Below are 19,248 nucleotides of genomic sequence, written 5' to 3'. Positions count from 1 at the left end.
ATTTACACGAGTCTTTTAGTATATGAGAAATCACTTATGAGTGCAGAGGTTATTGTGTGAGCAGTGGCCTCAAGTTTGTAAAAATTTAACAAGGGTTTGAAGAAGGATTGTATGCAGCTCAGGGTTTGGAAATGGAAGAGCACCTGTGCCCTTTGGGCCCCTCTCTCTAACAGCTTCCTGTAAGGGCTTTGTGGAATCCGGTGAGCCGGTCATGTGCTCTGTGGTTCCGAAATGGTTCTGCCGGCAGGGATAATACCTGGATTGCAGGAACCTCCTCAAAATGAAGGAATTAAGAGTGATTAGCAGCTAGCACACCTGAGTCATCACCGCCCTGTGGGACAGCCCCGCAGCTCTGCAGCAGCTGGGAGTATAGACTTAATCGCCAGGCTTGTACTTCCAGGGCTTTTTGTGAGACAGTCGATGTTTGAGCCTTAGTTTTACGACTTGGAAAATGGGTCTTTACCAAAAAAAAAAAAAAAAAAAAAAAAAAAAAAAAAAAAAAAATCCTAAAGATATGGGAGGGGAGTGCAAGTGAGCAGTGAAGCACCTTGCTGACTGAGGACCAGCCTGGGAGGGGGTAAGGGGGGTGTTGTTGAGCTGTTCCTCACCTAGGAGCTTTCAGGTCCTTCCTTCCTCATAGGCCCTTCCTGGGCTCTGTAATCTCTGACAAGGCCTCGGTCCTACTGAGATACACGTAGGAGGGTGTGTTAATTGTCGCCCTAGGCAAGGACTTGTGGCTGTTTGGGTATCAGCATGGTGTTACCCTGAGTGTGCAAGAGAGAGAAAATCTGTTGCTTCTACTGGGGGAGGTGGTTGCCTTTAATCAAAGCCATAGTTAACTTGTAATTATTCAGTGGTAATTACAGAGTGAGACTCAATAAGACCTGGGCTGGTTTCCGGGTGGGGGTGGGGGTGGGAATCCCCCCATTTCAAAGTGCATCCAGGCTGGTGACGTGGCTCAGCAGGTAAGACGATTACCAAGCAAGCCTGGAAACCCAAGTTCGATTCCCAGAACCCAGATCAGCAGCCACGCCCCCACATCATGTGTGCACTCTTGGACAAAAGTGTACCACTGACAAGAAAGGATGATGATGGCAGTAAAACTTGACTTCATTAATGCCCAGAGCTCACACACAGTGGAGAGAACAGGCCCCACAGTGCTGCCCTCCGCCCCACATGCGCTCTGTAAGTGTGTGCTTCCCACGACGTGCACGCCTAAGTGCCCGTCCTTCCCCACTTTACTCTGTGATTGGAGCCAGCAAAGGCTCCAACCATCCTGTGGATGATGCCGCTACTTCAGATTTGCTGTGTAAGTGAACCAGGAGCCTACCCAGTGTAGTTGGCAGTGCCTACTAGTGTACAAAACCAAAAGGCAGCCCAGATCTGGGTTTCCAGCTTGCCAAGGGCACCTGGGAACTGGTTGCTTGGCCTTCTGCCATGGTCAAAGAGACCACAGACAGCAGATGAATCTCCCTGTCTAGACCGGGACCCACAAGACAGCAACAGCCACAGGTGTCTCTTCAGCGACCATGAGTTACAGTCACTGGAAGTTTGCCTTGAGACCAGCCCAGTATTACATGTTTGCCAATACAAGTCGGGTACGAATTTCTTTTAATGTATTTCAGGACCAGGTTTCCTCTGTGTAGCTCTGTGTCCTGGAACTCAGAGATCTCCCTATCTCTGCCCCCTAAGTGCTGGGATTAACGGCATGCACCACCACACCTGGGCTTCTAATTAATTAGCCAGAGTCTTTAATTTAATGCTATTCTTTTCTGTGGGAGGCTCTCTAGTTTTAGTGTCTTACCTGCTTGGGCTTTGGTGGTTGACTGATAGAGTAGTTCTCAGTAGTTCAGGCTGAGAGGCCTTAAGAGAATGCAGACACCTAACTGACACTGAGCCCCTTTTAGGGATGCTGTTATCTCACACTGGATTACTTTGCTTAATGGTACTTGAGTGTGCAATTGATGTGGAAATTAAACAAGGGATTAAACAGCCTGTTAGTAGTAAAGCTGCCTCTCTCAGCTCTGACTGAGAGCTTTACTACTTGAAGGTCTCCTCACTGAGACAGATGGGGGGGGTGCACAGAGGGGCAGAGCTCTGTAATTTGGGCTGGGGAGGTCTGGAGACAGGTTCTCATTGTGTAGTCCTGGCTAGCCCATTCCTGGGGCTCTTCCTTTTGCCTTCTATACTCTTGGCATCAGCAAGATTTTTTTGGGGGGGTGGAGGGGTGTTTTTTTTTTTTTTTTCTTTCTTCCTCTGTCTTGACACCTCCACACCCAAAATACTGAGTTTTGCCCCACCATGAAGAGGAAAAGCAGGAGAGAGTAACAGAAGACACTGGAGAGGCCATCTGACATGAGCTGGAATTGGGAAGGTAGATAGGAAGATGCTGGATTTCCTTGTCTGTGTCTATTGTTCAAAACCATCGGGAGGGAAGACTTAGCAGATGCCCAGAAGCAGGTCTATGAAGTCTTTCTTTTTACCATAACTTTATTTCCATTATTTACTGTAGATCAGAGGAGGGTCTGTAGGGAGCAGACCTGGCTAGGGCTTGAATGTAGCTGAAATCAGCTTTCTTCCAGAACTGGTCTTGGATTTGACTATCAATGAGTACATTTTAACTAGTTTGACACCACAGCCAATGCGGTAGGGTCCATTTTCATGTGGTTTAAGTTGGATTGTGTGCTACTCAGAGTGTATAGATGTGACCTGTTGAATGAGATTGTTCATTCTTTGTACTTGAAATAAGTGAAAGCCATTTTTCCAAGTTTATATGCTAAGATTCCCCGTGTGTGGAATGAAGTGGTATTTTATGTGTTTTGTGACTTTTCATTAGAAAATAAACCTTTTGACTTTGGTCTGTAGACAACGATTGTCTGGGACTTTTGTTCCTGGCTCTGCTGATCCGGGCGAGAGCCCCCGGCCCCACCCACTCTCACTCCTCCCTTTTTAAATTTTGAATTGTGTGCTGAGTGCGAGTGCGTGTGTATGTATGCACGTGTACGTGTACGCTCTCACACACCCACAGGTGCTCACTAAGGCCAGAAAAGGTATTAGAGTCTGAGCTAGACTTGCAGGTGTGAGCTGTGAGCTGCCGACACGGCCGGGAACGGAACTCGGGTCCTGTGCAGGAGCAGGTGTGCACCCTCGCTGCTGAGTCGTCTCTGCAAGCGCAGTGCACCTTCTGCGATCACAAACAACCCTGTCGATACTTCTTCTTGGCCCTGTTCTTGCCTCCTCCCACACTTGTGTGTGTGCACATCGAAACTTGGATACTGATGACCTTTTTTTCTTTTGTGGCCTTTGGAAAAGCTTGTACAATGAAGATAGGAACCTGCTTCGAATCCGAGAGAAGGAAAGACGCAACCAAGAAGCTCACCAAGAGAAAGAGGTGTTTCCAGAGAAGACTCCACTGTTCGCAGAGCCCTACAAGGTACTTACTGTGTGTGAGAGGGACAGTCTGGCCTGTCGCAATATTAAACTCGATGATGAAATCATTCCGTGCAACTGAGTTCAATCAGGGTTCGCTAAGTGAGAAAATAAATTATCCTGGAGGTTGTTTTTGAAAACAAAATCTGAAAACTCTTTGAACACTGTTAGTCAGAATTGCCAAAGTGTGTGGCTCTCTTTTGTAATGTTAGTCTTCTGGAATGTGTATCCATGGCGAGGACAGGGGTTGGGGGCTGAGGTGACATTGTGTTCCATACTAAGTTGAGAGGGTTTATCCTTACTGATATTACATAATAATTACTAATTATTTAAATTGTGTAAATATAATTACATCATAATTTATTATGGCGCTGCTTAGATTTGTTCCCATAGTATTGGAGCCTGCTGTGTCTGTTTTTCAGACTGCAAAAGGCGATGAGCTGTCAAGTCGGATACAGACCATGCTAGGTGACTATGAAGAGATGAAGGAGTTCCTGAGCAGCAAGTCCCACTCTCTCCGCCTGGATGGCTCTGAAGACAGGCTGGGGAAGCCCAGATACCCTGATAGGGGAAACAGTGCTGCATCTAGCTCCTTCCGTACACACGTCTACCACCAGCCTATGCATACTCCTGCCCCTGGATCACTTTCCATCAGTCACATTAGCCAAAGTCCAAGGATGGCACAGCCAAGGATGGAGCCAGTGCCAAGTCTCCATGCCAAAACCTACGGTGCGCCCGATGGCCCACGTCTGACTGAAGATCGCCTCAGTCAGGGACATTGTTCCAGAAAGTGTGACCGAAGAGCTGATGGAGACTCAGCCATGGAGAGGAAGTTCTCACCCTTGATCTCCTCTTTGCCATCTCCCGTGCCCCCTCTGTCACCCGTACATTCCAGGTTGCAGGGAACCAGCAAGGCTCACAGCAGTGGTGTTGGCAGTAAAGGCTGCTCTGTGGCCAAGTCTTCCAAGGACCTGGCGGTGAAGGCCCAAGATAAAGAGACTCCTCATGACAGTCTGGGGGCCCTTACCAGCCTTGGAGCAGCCCCCCCTCAGCCACCTTGCCAGACATTTCCACCACCTCCTCTCCCCTCCAAAAGTGCCGTGATGCAGCAGAAGCCCACGGCATATGTCCGTCCCATGGACGGTCAGGATCAGGCACCTAGTGAGTCCCCTGAGCTAAAACCGCCATTGGAGGACTATGGTCAACAAAGCTTTGAGAAACCAGACCTTAAAGTGCCCGCCAAAGCCAAGCTTACCAGACTAAGGATGCCCTCACAGTCGGTAGAGGTAAGTGGGATTTCTTGAGGGATTTTTTTTCTCTCTCCTTCTTTTTTAATGTACTTGGGTGTTTGTGTATGTGCCTGTCCACCACCTGCATGTCTGGCCAGAAGAGGGCATCGGATCCTCTAAAACCAGACGTATATATTGTAACCCTGCCTGTAGATGCTGAGAATTGAGCCCAACTCCTCTGGAAAAGTAGCTAGTTCTCTTTAATCTCTGTGCCAGCTCTCCAGCCCCTAATCTTTGTTTTCTTTTGTTTTTCCAAGACAGGGTCTCTCTGTGTAGCCTTGGCTGTCCTGGTACTCACTCTGTAGACCAGGCTGGCCTCGTACTTACAGAGATCCACCTGCCTCTGCCTCCCAAGTGCTGGGGTTAAAGGCATGTACCACCAGCAGCCAGTTTCCCTAATCTTAATTTCTAGAGAAATTACTACCAATTTCAAAGTTCAGTGATAGTATACGAACCCCAATTCTTACCACACACGAGACTGCCATTATTCCAGGAATAGGAGAAATTTTTTCTTGATCTAAAAAATTATAACACACAAATAAAATTAACCAGACTGAGCAGGAAGGAATTCGGACACACACACATACAGTGATTTGAAAGATAGGTAGTTTGTATATGTGTACACACATGCATTTACTAACATATACACACCACTTGGAACACAATTAGGAAAGGTTACCAGTTCCTTGGAAGTGATGTTTCTTGAGGTGGGGGTCTTTTCACCTTTCTGTCCAGTGTAGACAGTAATTCTCCTGAGTCCCCTCCCTCCTCTCAGACGCCAGTTAGCTGGGACTGAATTTAGACTCATGAAGTGTAATGCTTAGCTGTCTCCATAGAGGGCATTTCTGTTGTGTAGACATTCTAATTTGCATATCCATCGTTCAGTGGCCGCCCAGGTTATAGTTTTACAGAATGTCTGAAAATAACATTTTATCGGTGTCTGTATTTGTAGGTGAGATATATGCATACCTGTGTGCAGATGTGTGTGCATACATGTGTGGGCAGTAGGGGTGCAGTGATGGGTGTGTGTATGGTGGGACGTGCAGGTGCCAGTATGGAAGGTGGAAGCCTGCAATTGACCTGCCTCTGCCTCGTAACTGAGCCCACGGTGCCTCTTCCCTTTCCAAGTGCTGCAGAAGGGATTTGGAAAGACAGGCAGGTTAGCACCTTGGTGCTCATGGGAGCAGAGGCTGGATCCCTGGAAGCCAGCACATGCTGGGAAGGCAAACATTCCTGTTCCCTAGAGGTGGATGCAGGAGGTGACAGCAGCAGCTTGGTGGGAACGGTGAGGACAGGGCTCCGTGATAGGCTAGGTGGACACGATTGAGAAAGGCATGCAGTGTCAGCCTTGTGTGACACACACACACACACACACACACACACACACACACACACACACACACACACACACAAAGTTTCAGGCCAGCCAGGGCTACACAGAGAGCTCCTGCTGACTTTTCTTTTTTAAAAGAAGGGATTGTGGGCTGAGAATGGAAGTGGTCCCTCCCTTAGGTACCATCTGCTTTACTTTGGAGTAGACATGGCTTCTTTATTCGGTTCTCAGTGAGTGCATCTGAGAACTTTCAGAACCTAGCATTTGCTTGTGGTCTGAGGGAGAACCAGTCAGAGGACGGCACCCACGGTGGCAGAGCTTGCTGGACCTGTGATTTTAACCTGTGAGGAGTTCTGCACACTTCGTTCTATGCCAGGGCAGAACAAAGCAGGGCCCTGATCTCAGACTCATTTTAACACCCACTTCAGACTCTTCCTCTTACTAATGCTATGCCATTCATCGGAGTCACCAGCTGGAGTTGGCTCTCTTCTTCCACCATGTGGAATGGAAGTTGGGTTGGTCTGTCAGGCTTGGTAGCAGGCTCCACTACCCACTAATCCAACCCACTGGCCCTTAACCTTTAAGTCTGAGTTCAAATCCCAATCCATCCAGTCCCACTGACCTCAGGGATGCAGCATCTAAAAACACACTCAAGTTAGGTCATGAAAACTTCTTGGGTCTTCATAGATCGGTAAAGTGACCACAGTACGGTTAAAACTGTCGTTCAAGATCTCACAGAGATTCGAGAGATTATCCAACATTAGCCTGTTTTATTAGTGAGCATTGTTCTCTTGTAAGTTCCTCAGGGAGCGGGTAATGAATTTCAGCCGTTCAGTCTTCCTGCCTGCTCATTTCCCGGCTGCTCTGCCCCAGTCTCCTGGAGTCATTGCTGGTCTCCACAGCGAGTCAGCGGCTCACCCTGTCTTACTTTTATTTATTTATTTCTCCGAAAGTCTGTAGTCTGGAAATTATTTTTGCTAATACCCAAAGTGCTTTAATATTCTACTCTTCAAAGAAAGAGGACAGGTGTGGTGGTTCACACTTGTGATCCCGGCAGGGAGACAGGGAGGCAGGGAGCCAGGACTTCCATGTAGAACTAGACTTTCTCTTCTAGAACCTTCACAATGAAGGTGCTGCAGTCAGTGATGAGAAGTTGGAGAGGCTACACATGGGTCTGGAGTCCCACACTCGAGGATGCCTAGGATATCTGTCCAGAAGGATTCTTTAGTGTCTGTAGCTTCTTAGAGCAACGGGGCGGTGGTAAGACTTGTGGTGTGGGATCTGTGAGGTGAATTGATTTAGCACACACAAAGCATCAGGAGCCTACACCACTGAGCACACATACAAAGGATGCTGTTATCCTGTTTAGGATGGTAGTTTTCAAATTTTCTGTGCCAGGCTGCAAAAAGTCCACTGTATGTAGGCTCCTGGATTTGTCCGTGTTCTCTGTTCGGGCTTACAGTGCACGCTGATTGGGAAGCTGAAATGTAGTATATAAAGCCAACGTAATTGTTGCTGACAGAAAAGAGCTTTTAAGTGAATAAGTTAAAAAAAAATTAAATAAAAAAACTATTTTGTAAGAAGAATGTCCAGTTTAATAGAAAAGCAATTCTCTACAGAAGCTCACAAGTTCACAGGCATGGAAAAAATGTTGGGAATGACTTAAGGGATTTGAAGTGTAGAAGGATTTTGGAAAGCAGGCACGGCTAAAAGGCCGCCCCAAGTGTTGGCCTTAGAGCACTTTAAATGCAGAGTTTACTCACAACACTCCAGTGCACACTAGAGCACATTAGTACACACTAGAACACACAAGTATACACTAGAATACATTGGTACACACCAGAGCACACTAGTACACACTAAACAATTATTAAAGTGTCATACTTTCTCACACATACATGCAATTGCTACATGTTAAACAACCATTTTTAAGTATTTACCGATCTGTGAATATTGATATATACTGCAGGTTCTTTTGAATTACCGCAGACTGAGTGGCAGAGTCGCAGCCATCCCAGAATTGCTCTTGATTCACACATTCAGTCTGAAGCTCCCAGGGCTTGACGGCTGGGAGTTCTTGGAATTCTGTTAATTATAAATTAGAATTCAAAAGTAAACTAAGGTAGTGTTATCTAAAGGAGAGAACTAGGGATATGACCTCTAATTACTTAAGTACTGAGGCCCCTAGATTAAAACATTAAACTCAGAAATCCTTCAACTGAAGGGATTAAGGAGATTAGACTGAGCTTGACAAATTACCCTTGTTGTAAAGGGGGAAGCGCAGGCTGAAAGTAGGCCACGCTCTCTCAGATAGGAGATGAAGTTCAGGAGAAAGGGCCCTGTTTGCAGCCTAAACCTCTGTGGGGGTGGGGGAGGCCTGTACTTTGTCAGTCTAATGATTTTTGACAACTAAAAATATCAAAATCAGTGTAAAAATAGCTGGTTAATGGCATTCTCAGAGAGTCTGAGCAAACAGCAGATTTAAACGGGAAAATAATGATTTTTTTTTTTTTTTTTTTTTTTTTTTGGGTCAAACAATGTACCTCTTGGCAACCAGGAGGCAGAAATGCAAGTTCAGTAACTAAGTTTGTAATGAGGTCCAAGACCCTTTTTTTTTTTTTCTGAAGAATTTTGCTTAAAATATCTTCTAAAGTATTGATCGTCCTGCCCAAAGTATACAAACCAAAAACATTAATTCAGCCATCATTTCTGGCTTTCTGTTCCTGTCACACACAGTGACACGAAAGCAACACAGGGAAGAGTTAAAAACTTTGGGAGAGCGGCCAGGAAGGGGAGACTCCCATGCTGGGTAAGCCACCTCTCTAGGGACCAGGGTGGGAGGTGGCATGAAGTGTGTGTGTGTGTGTTAGTGTGAGCACAGCTAGGAGGAGCAGGAATTTCTTATCCTGGTACCAAATGTACTTTTGGCAGTTTTGAGAAGGAACAGAAAGTGAAAAAAAAAACAAAAAAAACAAAAACAATTCCAGCTACCACCACCCCAGCAGACCTTCCAGCCTCAGGGGTAAGCGTCCTCTTGGGTTACTGCAGGCATCTCTGTTCTTCCCACTGCCTCGTTTCTAGCAATTTTTGAGTGTTTCAAAGCTTTTTTTTTTTTTTTTAATCATTTCATGTTCTTAATGTCAGAGCTTAAATTTTTTTCAGAACCTTGCCTGACTCTAAAACCTCCTGGTGAAGACTCTTTTTTTTTTTTAAAAAAAAAACAATTTTTGGGGAAATGGAAGGTCTCATTTTCTATTTGAGCTCAGAATTCTCTAGCTTATAAATGCTGGCCTATAAACAAAGCCCCAGAAAACACACCATCAAACAAAGCAGCTTGTGGCCCAGGGCTGTCTTCATAATTTCTGCTCAAAATGTCTGTGGGTCATTTGTCACTATTTTTAAGCTTCTATATTTAGATTTGCAGGTCGGGGACTTCAGCAGCCTCTCTGGAGGTTGAGGGCACTCATTTCTGTTTCTTTACCCAACACCTGTAGTCTTCAGAGAAGTACTCAGATTAACTCCTCCTGATTCTGAATTCTGACTCATGTGGGTCACCCTGAGCCCCCCATCTGCCTGACCCCCCCAGCACTGTCGTCCCCTTCACTGGCACAACCACACGATGACAATGCCAGGCAGTTGGCACTGCATCTGCGGCTGGCATAAGGACTCTGGCAGGGACCAGAGGAAGCTGTCACATCACAGTGACACTGACCGAGGCAGACAAGTTTACATTTAAGTCAGTTGTCAACAGCAAAGCTTCTGTGCCCAGAGCCCTGATTCTCAAGTAACCAAGTTTCACCTCAAATGCCTGCTTCTCAGGAGGTGTGCCAGGGCCACTCGGCAAGGTCCTCTGCCTCAAACACACATTCAAGATGCAGGAGTAATCTCCACTCTATTTCCTCCCCCTCCCCCAAGGAACTCACTAGTTGGAGGGAAAGACCCAACTCCCCGAACTTACCCTCTAACCACACCTCTCAGATAATAAATAAATGTAAAAGTATAAGTAAAAGCAGGTGGAATTTGGAGTGCTATTAAAAAGAGGAATTTGTAATGCTGGGGTGGGGGCAGAAAGGCTGATCATGATACTTAACGTTTTTGAAGTTGATTTTAGAAAGCTCAGTGAGATGAGATCAAAGATACTATGAATCCTACTTAGGGTATTCCCAAGAGATAATGACCCTTCCCAAATTTTACTTTTTATTTTAAAATTTCATTGCTTGCTTGGGGTTGAACCTAGGGGCCTTATACACACTAGCCCAGCGCCCAGTTTGAGGTTTCCTTTTCTGTGTTCATTGTTTTGAGGTGGGATTTTGTCTGTGCAGCTCCAATTATCCTGGAGCTCACTCTGTAGACCAGCCCGAGAGCTTTCTGCCTCAGCCTCCTGATTTCTGGGATTCAAGGTACTGTGTGCTGTCACCAGCTGGCACTCAGGCTGGAAAACAAAAATGGTTTGTTTGTTTTGCTTGCATGTGTGTCTGTGCATCCTAAGTGTGCTTGGTGCCCTTGAAGGCCAGACAGAAGAGGGTGTTAGATCTCTAGTGACTGGAGTTATGGACAACTTCCACTGGAAGACCAGCAGGTGCCCTTAACCTTCTGAGCCAACTCTTCAGCCCCTCCCTCTTAGTTGCTTTCTTTTCTTTTCTTTTTTTTCTTTTTGGATATTTTCTGTATTTACATTTCAGATGTTATCCCTCCCCTCGACACCATTTGCTTTTTTAAACGATTGAAAATAGTTAAAAAGCCAAGAGAAAGACCATTTTCTCTGGCACTGCCAGATCTAGTTTTCAGTGAGGTGTATGTTACGTATGTGTACTCCCTATAATCCCTAGGGCATGGGGAATCTCCAGTTAGACCAGATCTAGACCAGACCATACCAACCAGCCAACCATCCAACCCACCAACCCACCCAAAAACAGATCTGTCCGTCGAAGTGTCAGGGTTCCTGTGTCCCCCTCCCCCACTGCGAGTATATCCCTTAGCATGGCAAACTCTCCTGAGCTGTAAATAACATCCGCGTGACTTGGCAGTTTCTGGAGTAAATGTCTCACCTTGTGAAAACAAGCCATCAGAAACATTTAGTTTGCCCTTTCTCCGGTTTCCAAAAGCACTTGCTCGGCTCTCCCTCCCTCCCCTCCCCCCTCCATTGTTACAGTCACCTGTGACTTGAATCTCAATCAGCATGCATCACATTTTGCATGTTGCAGACTGAGTCCCAAAGGAGTTTTAAAAAGTCCAGCCCTATGTCACCAAGTACACCGTCACAAAGCTTGTTCGTGGAGTGGTGACAATCTGTGCCACTTAATTAATGTTCACAGCTCCCCAGTATTCTCTGCAGCCCAGCCAACCTGTTGGCACCGGATGTAATGCAATCAGGGCTGTTGATGCTTCTAATCAAGGGATGGTTAAAAGCTCTTCAGGTTCTGAGTGAGTGCTGTATTCACAGGATCCTTTCGGAGCTGGAAGCTGAGGTTTCCGTTCTCACCTGCACCTGCCAGGTCATTTGCGTTTCTCCCGTGGTCCCTCTCGAGTCCCCTCTCCCACAGCCAGGCCCATTCTCCTTGCCACTTGAAGCTCCACCCTCCAGCTAGCACCACGCTCAGGCTGCTGGACCACACGAAGGCCTTTTAGCATCTGAGCATAGTGAGCCATCTGACTTTCTTGCTCCCTCCACTGTTGATGCTGTGTAGAAGTTTGTATGGTTATCTCACCGTCTCCCTCTCCTCATACCTGCCCCAGACATTGGCAATGGTCTCTCGCTTTCTTCCCCGGCACCAGAATCACCAGTTTATTTGGCAGCTTAGTCCTGTGAATATTACCTGATGAACAGCCATGGAAAACCTCCTACTTCTTCTCCCCCAAGCCCCCACTGTCCTATCTGCAACTGAGATCTTTATGGCTGACCTTGACCTTTCACCCCTTCCCTGTGGTTTCCTTTGTTTGGTCTTATTATTTTGCCCAAGTCTGGCTTGAAACACAGGTCTCTCCAAGGGCCCCGGGAATCCTGCCTCAGGTGCTGACTACTGACCCTTTTGTTACCATTTGCTTTCTTTGTATTGATTGAGGTAGTTTGTCATAAGAAAGCCCCACCCTGAGAGCTGAGAGGTCAGGCGAATAGGACCAAACCTGGCTGTCCCTTGGAGCCTTTTCTGTTCTCCAGTGGTGTTGCTCCATCCCCCTGGGTTCTCAGGCCCCACGGAGCCTAGCATCTCCCCTCCATTCCTGCCCTAGCAGCTCCTTCCTCCACATTGTGATCTGTCTCTTCTCTTCCACAAGGCAAGCATTTAGAGGTCAGAAATCAGTGTGTCTCTTCTGTGTTTGAGCACAAGTGGGGACTCGATGAAAACTGGAGTTTCTGCCATATTCTGTTCACCATGAAACGGTTCACTTTTGATCTGGATTCTGAACGATAATCCCCCTAACATGTCCGACACGACAAAATGAGAATCATGTGATGCAAAGTGATATTCTCTACTTAGGGCATCTGTCTGGGGACCTGTCACTAAACTCATTTTCTCATTAATTTTAAAATGTTATTCTTTTAGGTTTTGTCTGCATTTTTCCCATTGTATGTATACCATGTATGTATACCACGTGTGTGTAGTGCTCACAAAGTCCAGAAGATGTTTGATCCCCTGGAATCGGGGTTTCCTCTGTGTGGATGCTGGGAACCGAACCTGTGTACTTTGCTAGAGCATCCAGTGCTTGTGACTGCTGAGCCATAGCTGCAGCCCATGGTTTCTTTGAAAAAGAGTTCTTTACATTTCCAACATTGGTCTTTTAAGGGTTGTTTTTTTTTTTTTTTTATATGTGAGGGTTGTGTGTGTGTGTGTGTGTGTGTGTGTATTGTGAAGATAATGATGCATGTATAGAGAAATAAGATTTCTCTACATAGCAGTGGCTGTCCTGGATCTTAATATGTAGGACAGACTGGCTTCAAACTTTCGGACATCACCTGCTTCTGTCTCGAAAGTGCAGGAATAGAAGCCTGTGTCATCCTGCCCAGTTTTTTGTTTTTTTTTCTTTAATGGCATATCATGAAATTGTTAATGTAGACAAGGATTCAGTCTTAAGTGTTTTGCATGGAGTAGATCACTTTTCCTGGGAATAAGCCAACCACACCAGGCGGTTACTCATCTCCTCCAACCACAAAGGTATCATTAGTTGGTATCCTAGTAACTTGGGAATTGTTGACCCTGAACATGCTTTCCTGCAGCCTGGGCTTAATTTTCTAGTAAGACCGATGATCTCACCTTGAAGGTGAATGTAGGAGCCAGATCCTTTATCTCTGTTATGTTCACTCAAGTTTCTGGAGAATCCGTTGCTAAGGGGACACACTGGTACATTGTTCAGAACATCGTTGAGACAGACACATTGCATGTCGCCTGTGGTTCCCAGACTCGTCCCACACAGGCCATGCCATGACCCATGGCATTGTGGCTTGGCTCATGTTTTTGGTGATCTGTCAGGCTACCAAAGTGGTAGAGAGCGGAGTAACAATTTGGCAAGGTTGCCGCGTGCTCTTTGCCACTGGCCAAAGGCCTTTCAAAAGTATTTGGGCAAAATGAGGAATGTGCTATATAGAAATTAGTTAGTGTTTTAATTGCTGATCCATCTCTCCATCCCGTGTCTGTGGCTACTTAATAAGAGATTCTTCATTATGAATACATCTATCTTCTAGTCTCTTTCCATATGCCCTTCTGTAAAAGAAGGAAGGATTAGAGCCAATTGTTGGAGACACTGCCCCATTAAGGAGCACACTATACAATACTTAGTTGCTAACATCTAAAAAATAGTATTCTCCACACTGAAATATTTTTTTAAAGATTTGTTATTTAGTTCATGTATATGAACACACTGTCTTTGACACACCAGAAGAGGGCATCAGATTCCATTACAGATGGTTGTGAGCCACCATGTGGTTGCTGGGAATTAAACTCAGAACCTTTGGAAAAGCAGCTTTAAGATTTATTTATTATATGTGAGTGCACTGTAGCTGTCTTCAGACACACCAGAAGAGGGCATCAGGTCCCATTACAGATGGTTGTGAGTCACCATGTGGTTGCTGGGAATTGAACTCAGGACCTCTGGAAGAGCAGTCAGTGCTCTTAACCACTGAGTTATTTCTCCAGCCCCAGTAATTGACTCTTAAAAGTATATTCTCTTCATTTTCTGGAAAACATCAAACGGCAGATGGCTCAGGTGCAGCAGCAGGGTCTGCTGTGGCTGAGGGACTCATGGAGGTAAAGACAATGACAAGGAGTTGGATTCCTGTCATCAGACTGGCTTACCTGCTTAAGACATGAAAGTCATATTCTCTCTGTCCATTGAGGAATTGGAGATTCTTGACTTTGTCCTGGGTTTGTCCCTAAAGGACGAGGTTCTAAAGATCATGCCAGTGCAGAAGCAGATATAGACTTAACAGAAGACAAGTTCATGGCTTTTGTCGTGAGTGAGGATTTGAGGTCATGTTGGTCTTGGCGTTGAATGCTCCAAGGAGGTGGCCACTGTCAGGTGACCTCTGGAAGAACAGTGTTCTTAACCACTGAGCCATCTATCCACCTCTCGAGCATCTGTCTTGTGATAACTGTTTCAAGTTCACGTCTGGCTGTGCCAGCAGGTTTATCCTGAAGCTCATATAGGGCTCAAAGGAGATTGGAGCAGAAGGCAGCCTCAGCATATTCAGTGATGAAGACAATCCAGGGCCTCAAAGATATCTTCCAGGATATTGCAGTAGGATCTCAATCAGTCACCACAGGAGAACAAAGCTATAGATGATTTGCAAAGTAGGGTCTTATAGCCTATGTTTTATCTCCCTTGCTTATCATATTAGTTCCTTGTTTATTAGTATTAATCATGGCTTTTGTCCAAAAGCAGCAGTTCTCAACTTGTGAGTCATGGCTTTTGTGATTGGGGTTGCATATCAGATATACTGAATATCAGATATGTATATTATGATTCCTAATAGTAGCGAAATTAGTTACACAGTACCAACAAAATTTTATAGCTGTCCTAAAAAAAAGAGTAGGAATTATGTCAGAAACTTCAGAATTGAGACAGTTTCAACAACAAACACTACAATAGTTGGGTACTGACTTCCTAGTGTTTGGTTTCTAGTGTCATTGCCTTGTAGACCAGACAAGGTACTTTGACCTCACAGTTGAGGTCAAAGCAGGAGGGTGGTCGTGAGTCTGTGACCAGTATGTGCTACAGAGTGAAAATTGGTCCCAACAGCAGGTGGGAGGGAGCCCTTGCTGCTTCCTTCCCATCCCAGCCCTGGAGCTTTTCCCACCTTGACTGTGCAACTTGAAGGATGTTTTTAGTTATTCCTAACCCCAACTCTTAGGGCTTATCAGCACTCCCCTGGTGGACAGCACCCACCCTGCTTCCTTCCTCCTTATCCCCTAGAGCACAGGGTTCCACCCTTCAAAATTATAACATTTCTTCCTCCACACAAGTTAATTCAGAGTTTATTAGTAACATGTGGAGAACACAGATGTCATAATGGTGTCCTCAGAGATACAGAGATGGTGGCTGTGTAAATTACAGGCGGTTGTGTGGCGAGGTGAGTAGAATGGGAGAGAGAGGGAAAGGGGGTGTCAGAATTAGAGGGTCAGTGCCACAGGGCCACATGATGCGCGCCCCTACCCTTACAGGTAGACTTCTGTAAGGTTGAGGAAATTGGAGATCAACATATCAGTTTCAGGATGGCTAAGGCTGCATCGTGAGACCAGACTCCGTCTACCTATCCCTGTCCCCATCTCCCCCCAGAAGTGCCTGTGTTTCATTAGGGATATATTCTGTAGGAACATGTTCATGCTGTTCCATACAGTGAGCTTAACTAACACTTGATCCCTGGTAGAGCAGGGGCTGGAGGCTTGCACAGCTAGGGCTATGACCTCAGCTTCTATTTCTCTGTGTCTGGTAGATCCGAGAGCACATGGCTAGCCTCCCCTTTGTAACCAGAACTTGGTTTCAACAGAATTGTCAACACCTGCTCACAATATATCAAAATTGGTTGGCTTAAGGAAAATCCTGCTTTGTTTAAACTAGGAACGGAAATGTCCATAAGCCAAGAGTTTCTGTGTGCAGGGGACAGTTCAATTCCTAGCAGGCTTTATAGTTTTTATGACTTGTATTTTCAGTGTGTCCATTAGTGTAAAGTTATATGAAGAATTAGGACATTACATCTCCATCTTATTTCTAGATGGATTTGTCTTATGTGTATGGTTGCAGCACTGTATATAATGATAACCTCAGCAAATGCTAAGATGACCGAGTAAATTAAGTATCAAATGCTTAGATGACAGGATTATCTTGAAACCTATAATATCATATTAATGGGGTTTTTTTTTGCTAATTATGTTTTTGAAGTTTGAGTATAATGTGAATATAATATGAATATGAGTGATCTAGAGCTGTATAACTCACTAGTAAAGCACTTGCTTTTCCATCCAGGCCTTAGCTTCGACCTCCAGTTTAGAAGGAAGAAGAGGAAGAGGAGAGGAGGGAAGGGGATTGCTGCATTTACTCTAGGACCTGTTTTTTTTTTTGTTTTTTTTTTTTTTTAAATCTCACTGGTGACTCCTGCGTGCACATAATGCCACAGGACAGAATTTGTTCTAAAGGAAATTGTTAACCAGATGAGGTTTTTATTTCAGACACATCCTCAGGCACACTAGTTACTAGGTGGAGCTCCCACTGGTGGCTTAAATATTTTGCTTATGTGCCATCAGCTGCCATAAAACCCACTGATCTTTCTCCTGTCCTTGTAAGCAGAACAAAAAGTAAGCCATTTGGGAGTCCTTTGGGAGCCAGGAGGAGGGGCCGGTGCCCTTTGGAGAAGCTGTATGTTTTTAAACTTTGCACATGGTGCTTTGCATGAGTCAAAATTGCCAAAGGGACAGATGTTGCCAATTTCAAATGTACAGGGGGAAGGCAAACATTGCTAAGCAACGCTGTACTTGAGAGAGCGTTTTTAGGAGCAGAGCCAAGGGAGTTGTGCCTGGGAGTACTCCTGCTTCTTACGGCACTGTACCAGGGAAGACATGTAGAGTTCTTCCCTGTCTGGGCGGCCCTTTCAGCCACCACACATTGGCATTGAGCAGGGCTGGCAGGGCAAGTGTTGAGACAGGAAAGCTTTTATTTTTTGTCATGTAGGAAGCCATTAAGACGTACTCGGGGAGGTAAGTGCCCCACAGTAAGTATCCAGCCAGAGGTTCAGGTGGGGAAGACCAGAAAGTAGAGGGAGGGTAAGGAAGATGATGGCCAGGTCTCAACAGAAACGTGTGTTTTCACTGTTTCCCCTCTGTTTTCCTAATCAACCAGTGCAACCTGATTTAGTCTGCTCTGTGCATGACTTTAACAAGGCAAATGAACCTTCCAGCTACAGGCATACTGTGCCTCCTGGGTCTTTTCCTTCGTGTACATATGATAGGTAACAGACAGTTTTCTTGTTTTTTTTTTTTTTTTTTTTTCTTCTTTTGCCTGCCATAGGAGACTTGGGCTGCCTCTTGGGATTTGCGTGGCTGTTTGTTTGGACTCTGGAGCCTGCCTGCCTTCCTTATCAAATAGTAATAGTGGAGATAGAAAAAGTATACATAGTTTTGTATTTGTAGTAAACACAGACTTGTTTTTATTGTGTGTTTTGAAATATCATCTCACTGTGTAGCTCAGGTAGACCTTGAACATTCCTGCCTCTGACTCGTGAGTGTTGGGATTACAGGATTATACCATTATGCCTGCCTACATGTATATTGATAATATATTTTATGATACTTAAAAGCGTAACTGTTTGATAATTCCAATAGCTAATGGCTTTTTCCCCCTAGTATTTGAACACTGGTCCTGAATTGATGAATGATATGGTATGCTGAAAAGGTAGACATTGAAGCTACTGATCATTTAGAAGCCAAAACATAAATTGTGTCGCCCTTTAAAGATCTCAGTGCTTTGGTTTTCAATAGGTATGTTGAATTGGAGTCTAGTTTAGAAGGTGTGTGTGTTTGTGTGTGTGCGAGTGCACCAGCTCACTTGCTCACTCATGTGTGCATGTGTACCCACAGATGAGTGCAGGTGCCCATTGAAACCAGATGTATTAGATCCTCCTGAGGCAAGAATCACAGGCACTTGTAAGCCTATGGGTGCTGGACTAGAACTCAGGTCCTCTGCAATAACCTTATGCATTTTTTGTTTGTTTGTTTGCTTGTTTTGCTTTGTTACATTTTTCAAGGGTTTCTGGGTGTGGTCTTGGCTGACCCAGAACTCACTCTGTAGACCAGGCTGATCTGAAGCTCAGAGATCCACCTGCCTCTGCCTGCTGAGTGCTAGGATTAGAGGCATGTGTCACCACCTAGCGCTTTTCTTGCTTCTTAAATACAGTGTTATAGCGATTTCGTTTTATCTAAAAGTCTGTGGAGAAACTATCTTAATCCCCAAGCCAACCGTTGGTTGCCGTAGAGATGATTCACAAACGTTAGCTAAAAGGCTTACCTGCTCGGCAGCCATCTGAAGTTGCGCACCTGCATTGTTCCGGTGTTCTGTGTGAGGGCATTCTAGTTGGCTGCACGGACCTTATTACAATAAATCAATTGAAGAGGTTCAGGTTGAAAGGACCTCGAGCAGGGCTTTTAACTATTACACGTCCCAGTTTGTCCTGCAGCTGCTGCTGCTGGTGTAATTACCGTGTCAGGAAGGAAGTGGGTACACCCAGCACTGTTTCCCCACGGGCTGTGTGCCAGGTGTCTGGAATTATCAGGAAGGCCGCTGTTGGGTCAGGTAGAACTGAGGGGCAGTTCATCTTCGAAAGGAGGGCTATTTTTGTTTCTCTGTGGCTATGGTTTCTTGTTTTCTCGAGTCTCTCTTCTCTGGATTCTACATTGAGCAGAAGCCCAAGAGGTAAAAAAAAATGTAAGAATATTTTTAACTGAAATGAATGTGGCTAACCATGTGGGCCTTTGAGTAGCACAGGGTGGACTCTAGGTCAACAGCTCTAGAAATCCAAGTGTGAGGCCCATGGGCCCTGTCTGTACATTTCCATGGACAGCAGGCTTTTAAAATGATTAGGATAGCCCACAATCAGAAAGTATTAGCGTACTTTGCCAAGTAATATCTCCTTCTCATATATTAAGTGCTGGCTTAAAACGCATTTATTTATTTGGCTTGAGACAGAGTCTTGCTATGTAGCTAAGGGGAACCTTG

At 45.3% G+C, this 19,248-nt stretch overlaps 1 protein-coding gene across 2 annotated transcripts in view; it reads left to right on the top strand.

Moving 5' to 3' along the window:
* The window catches only part of AFF1 (ALF transcription elongation factor 1), a 145,834-nt gene that overhangs the window by 76,320 nt on the left and 50,266 nt on the right, over nt 1–19,248 (top strand). For both annotated transcript variants that reach the window (XM_080925477.1, XM_080925478.1), the window contains 2 exons: nt 3,313–3,433; nt 3,852–4,715. In XM_080925477.1, coding sequence (XP_080781603.1) covers nt 3,313–3,433; nt 3,852–4,715 — 985 coding nt within the window. The remainder of the gene's footprint in view (nt 1–3,312; nt 3,434–3,851; nt 4,716–19,248) is intronic.

This window comes from Micromys minutus (genome assembly GCF_963924665.1).
Source record: "Micromys minutus genome assembly, chromosome: 11".
NCBI classification, from domain to species: Eukaryota; Metazoa; Chordata; class Mammalia; order Rodentia; family Muridae; genus Micromys; species Micromys minutus.
Note: the sequence above shows the minus strand (reverse complement) of the source record. Positions and strands in the feature narration are given on the sequence as shown.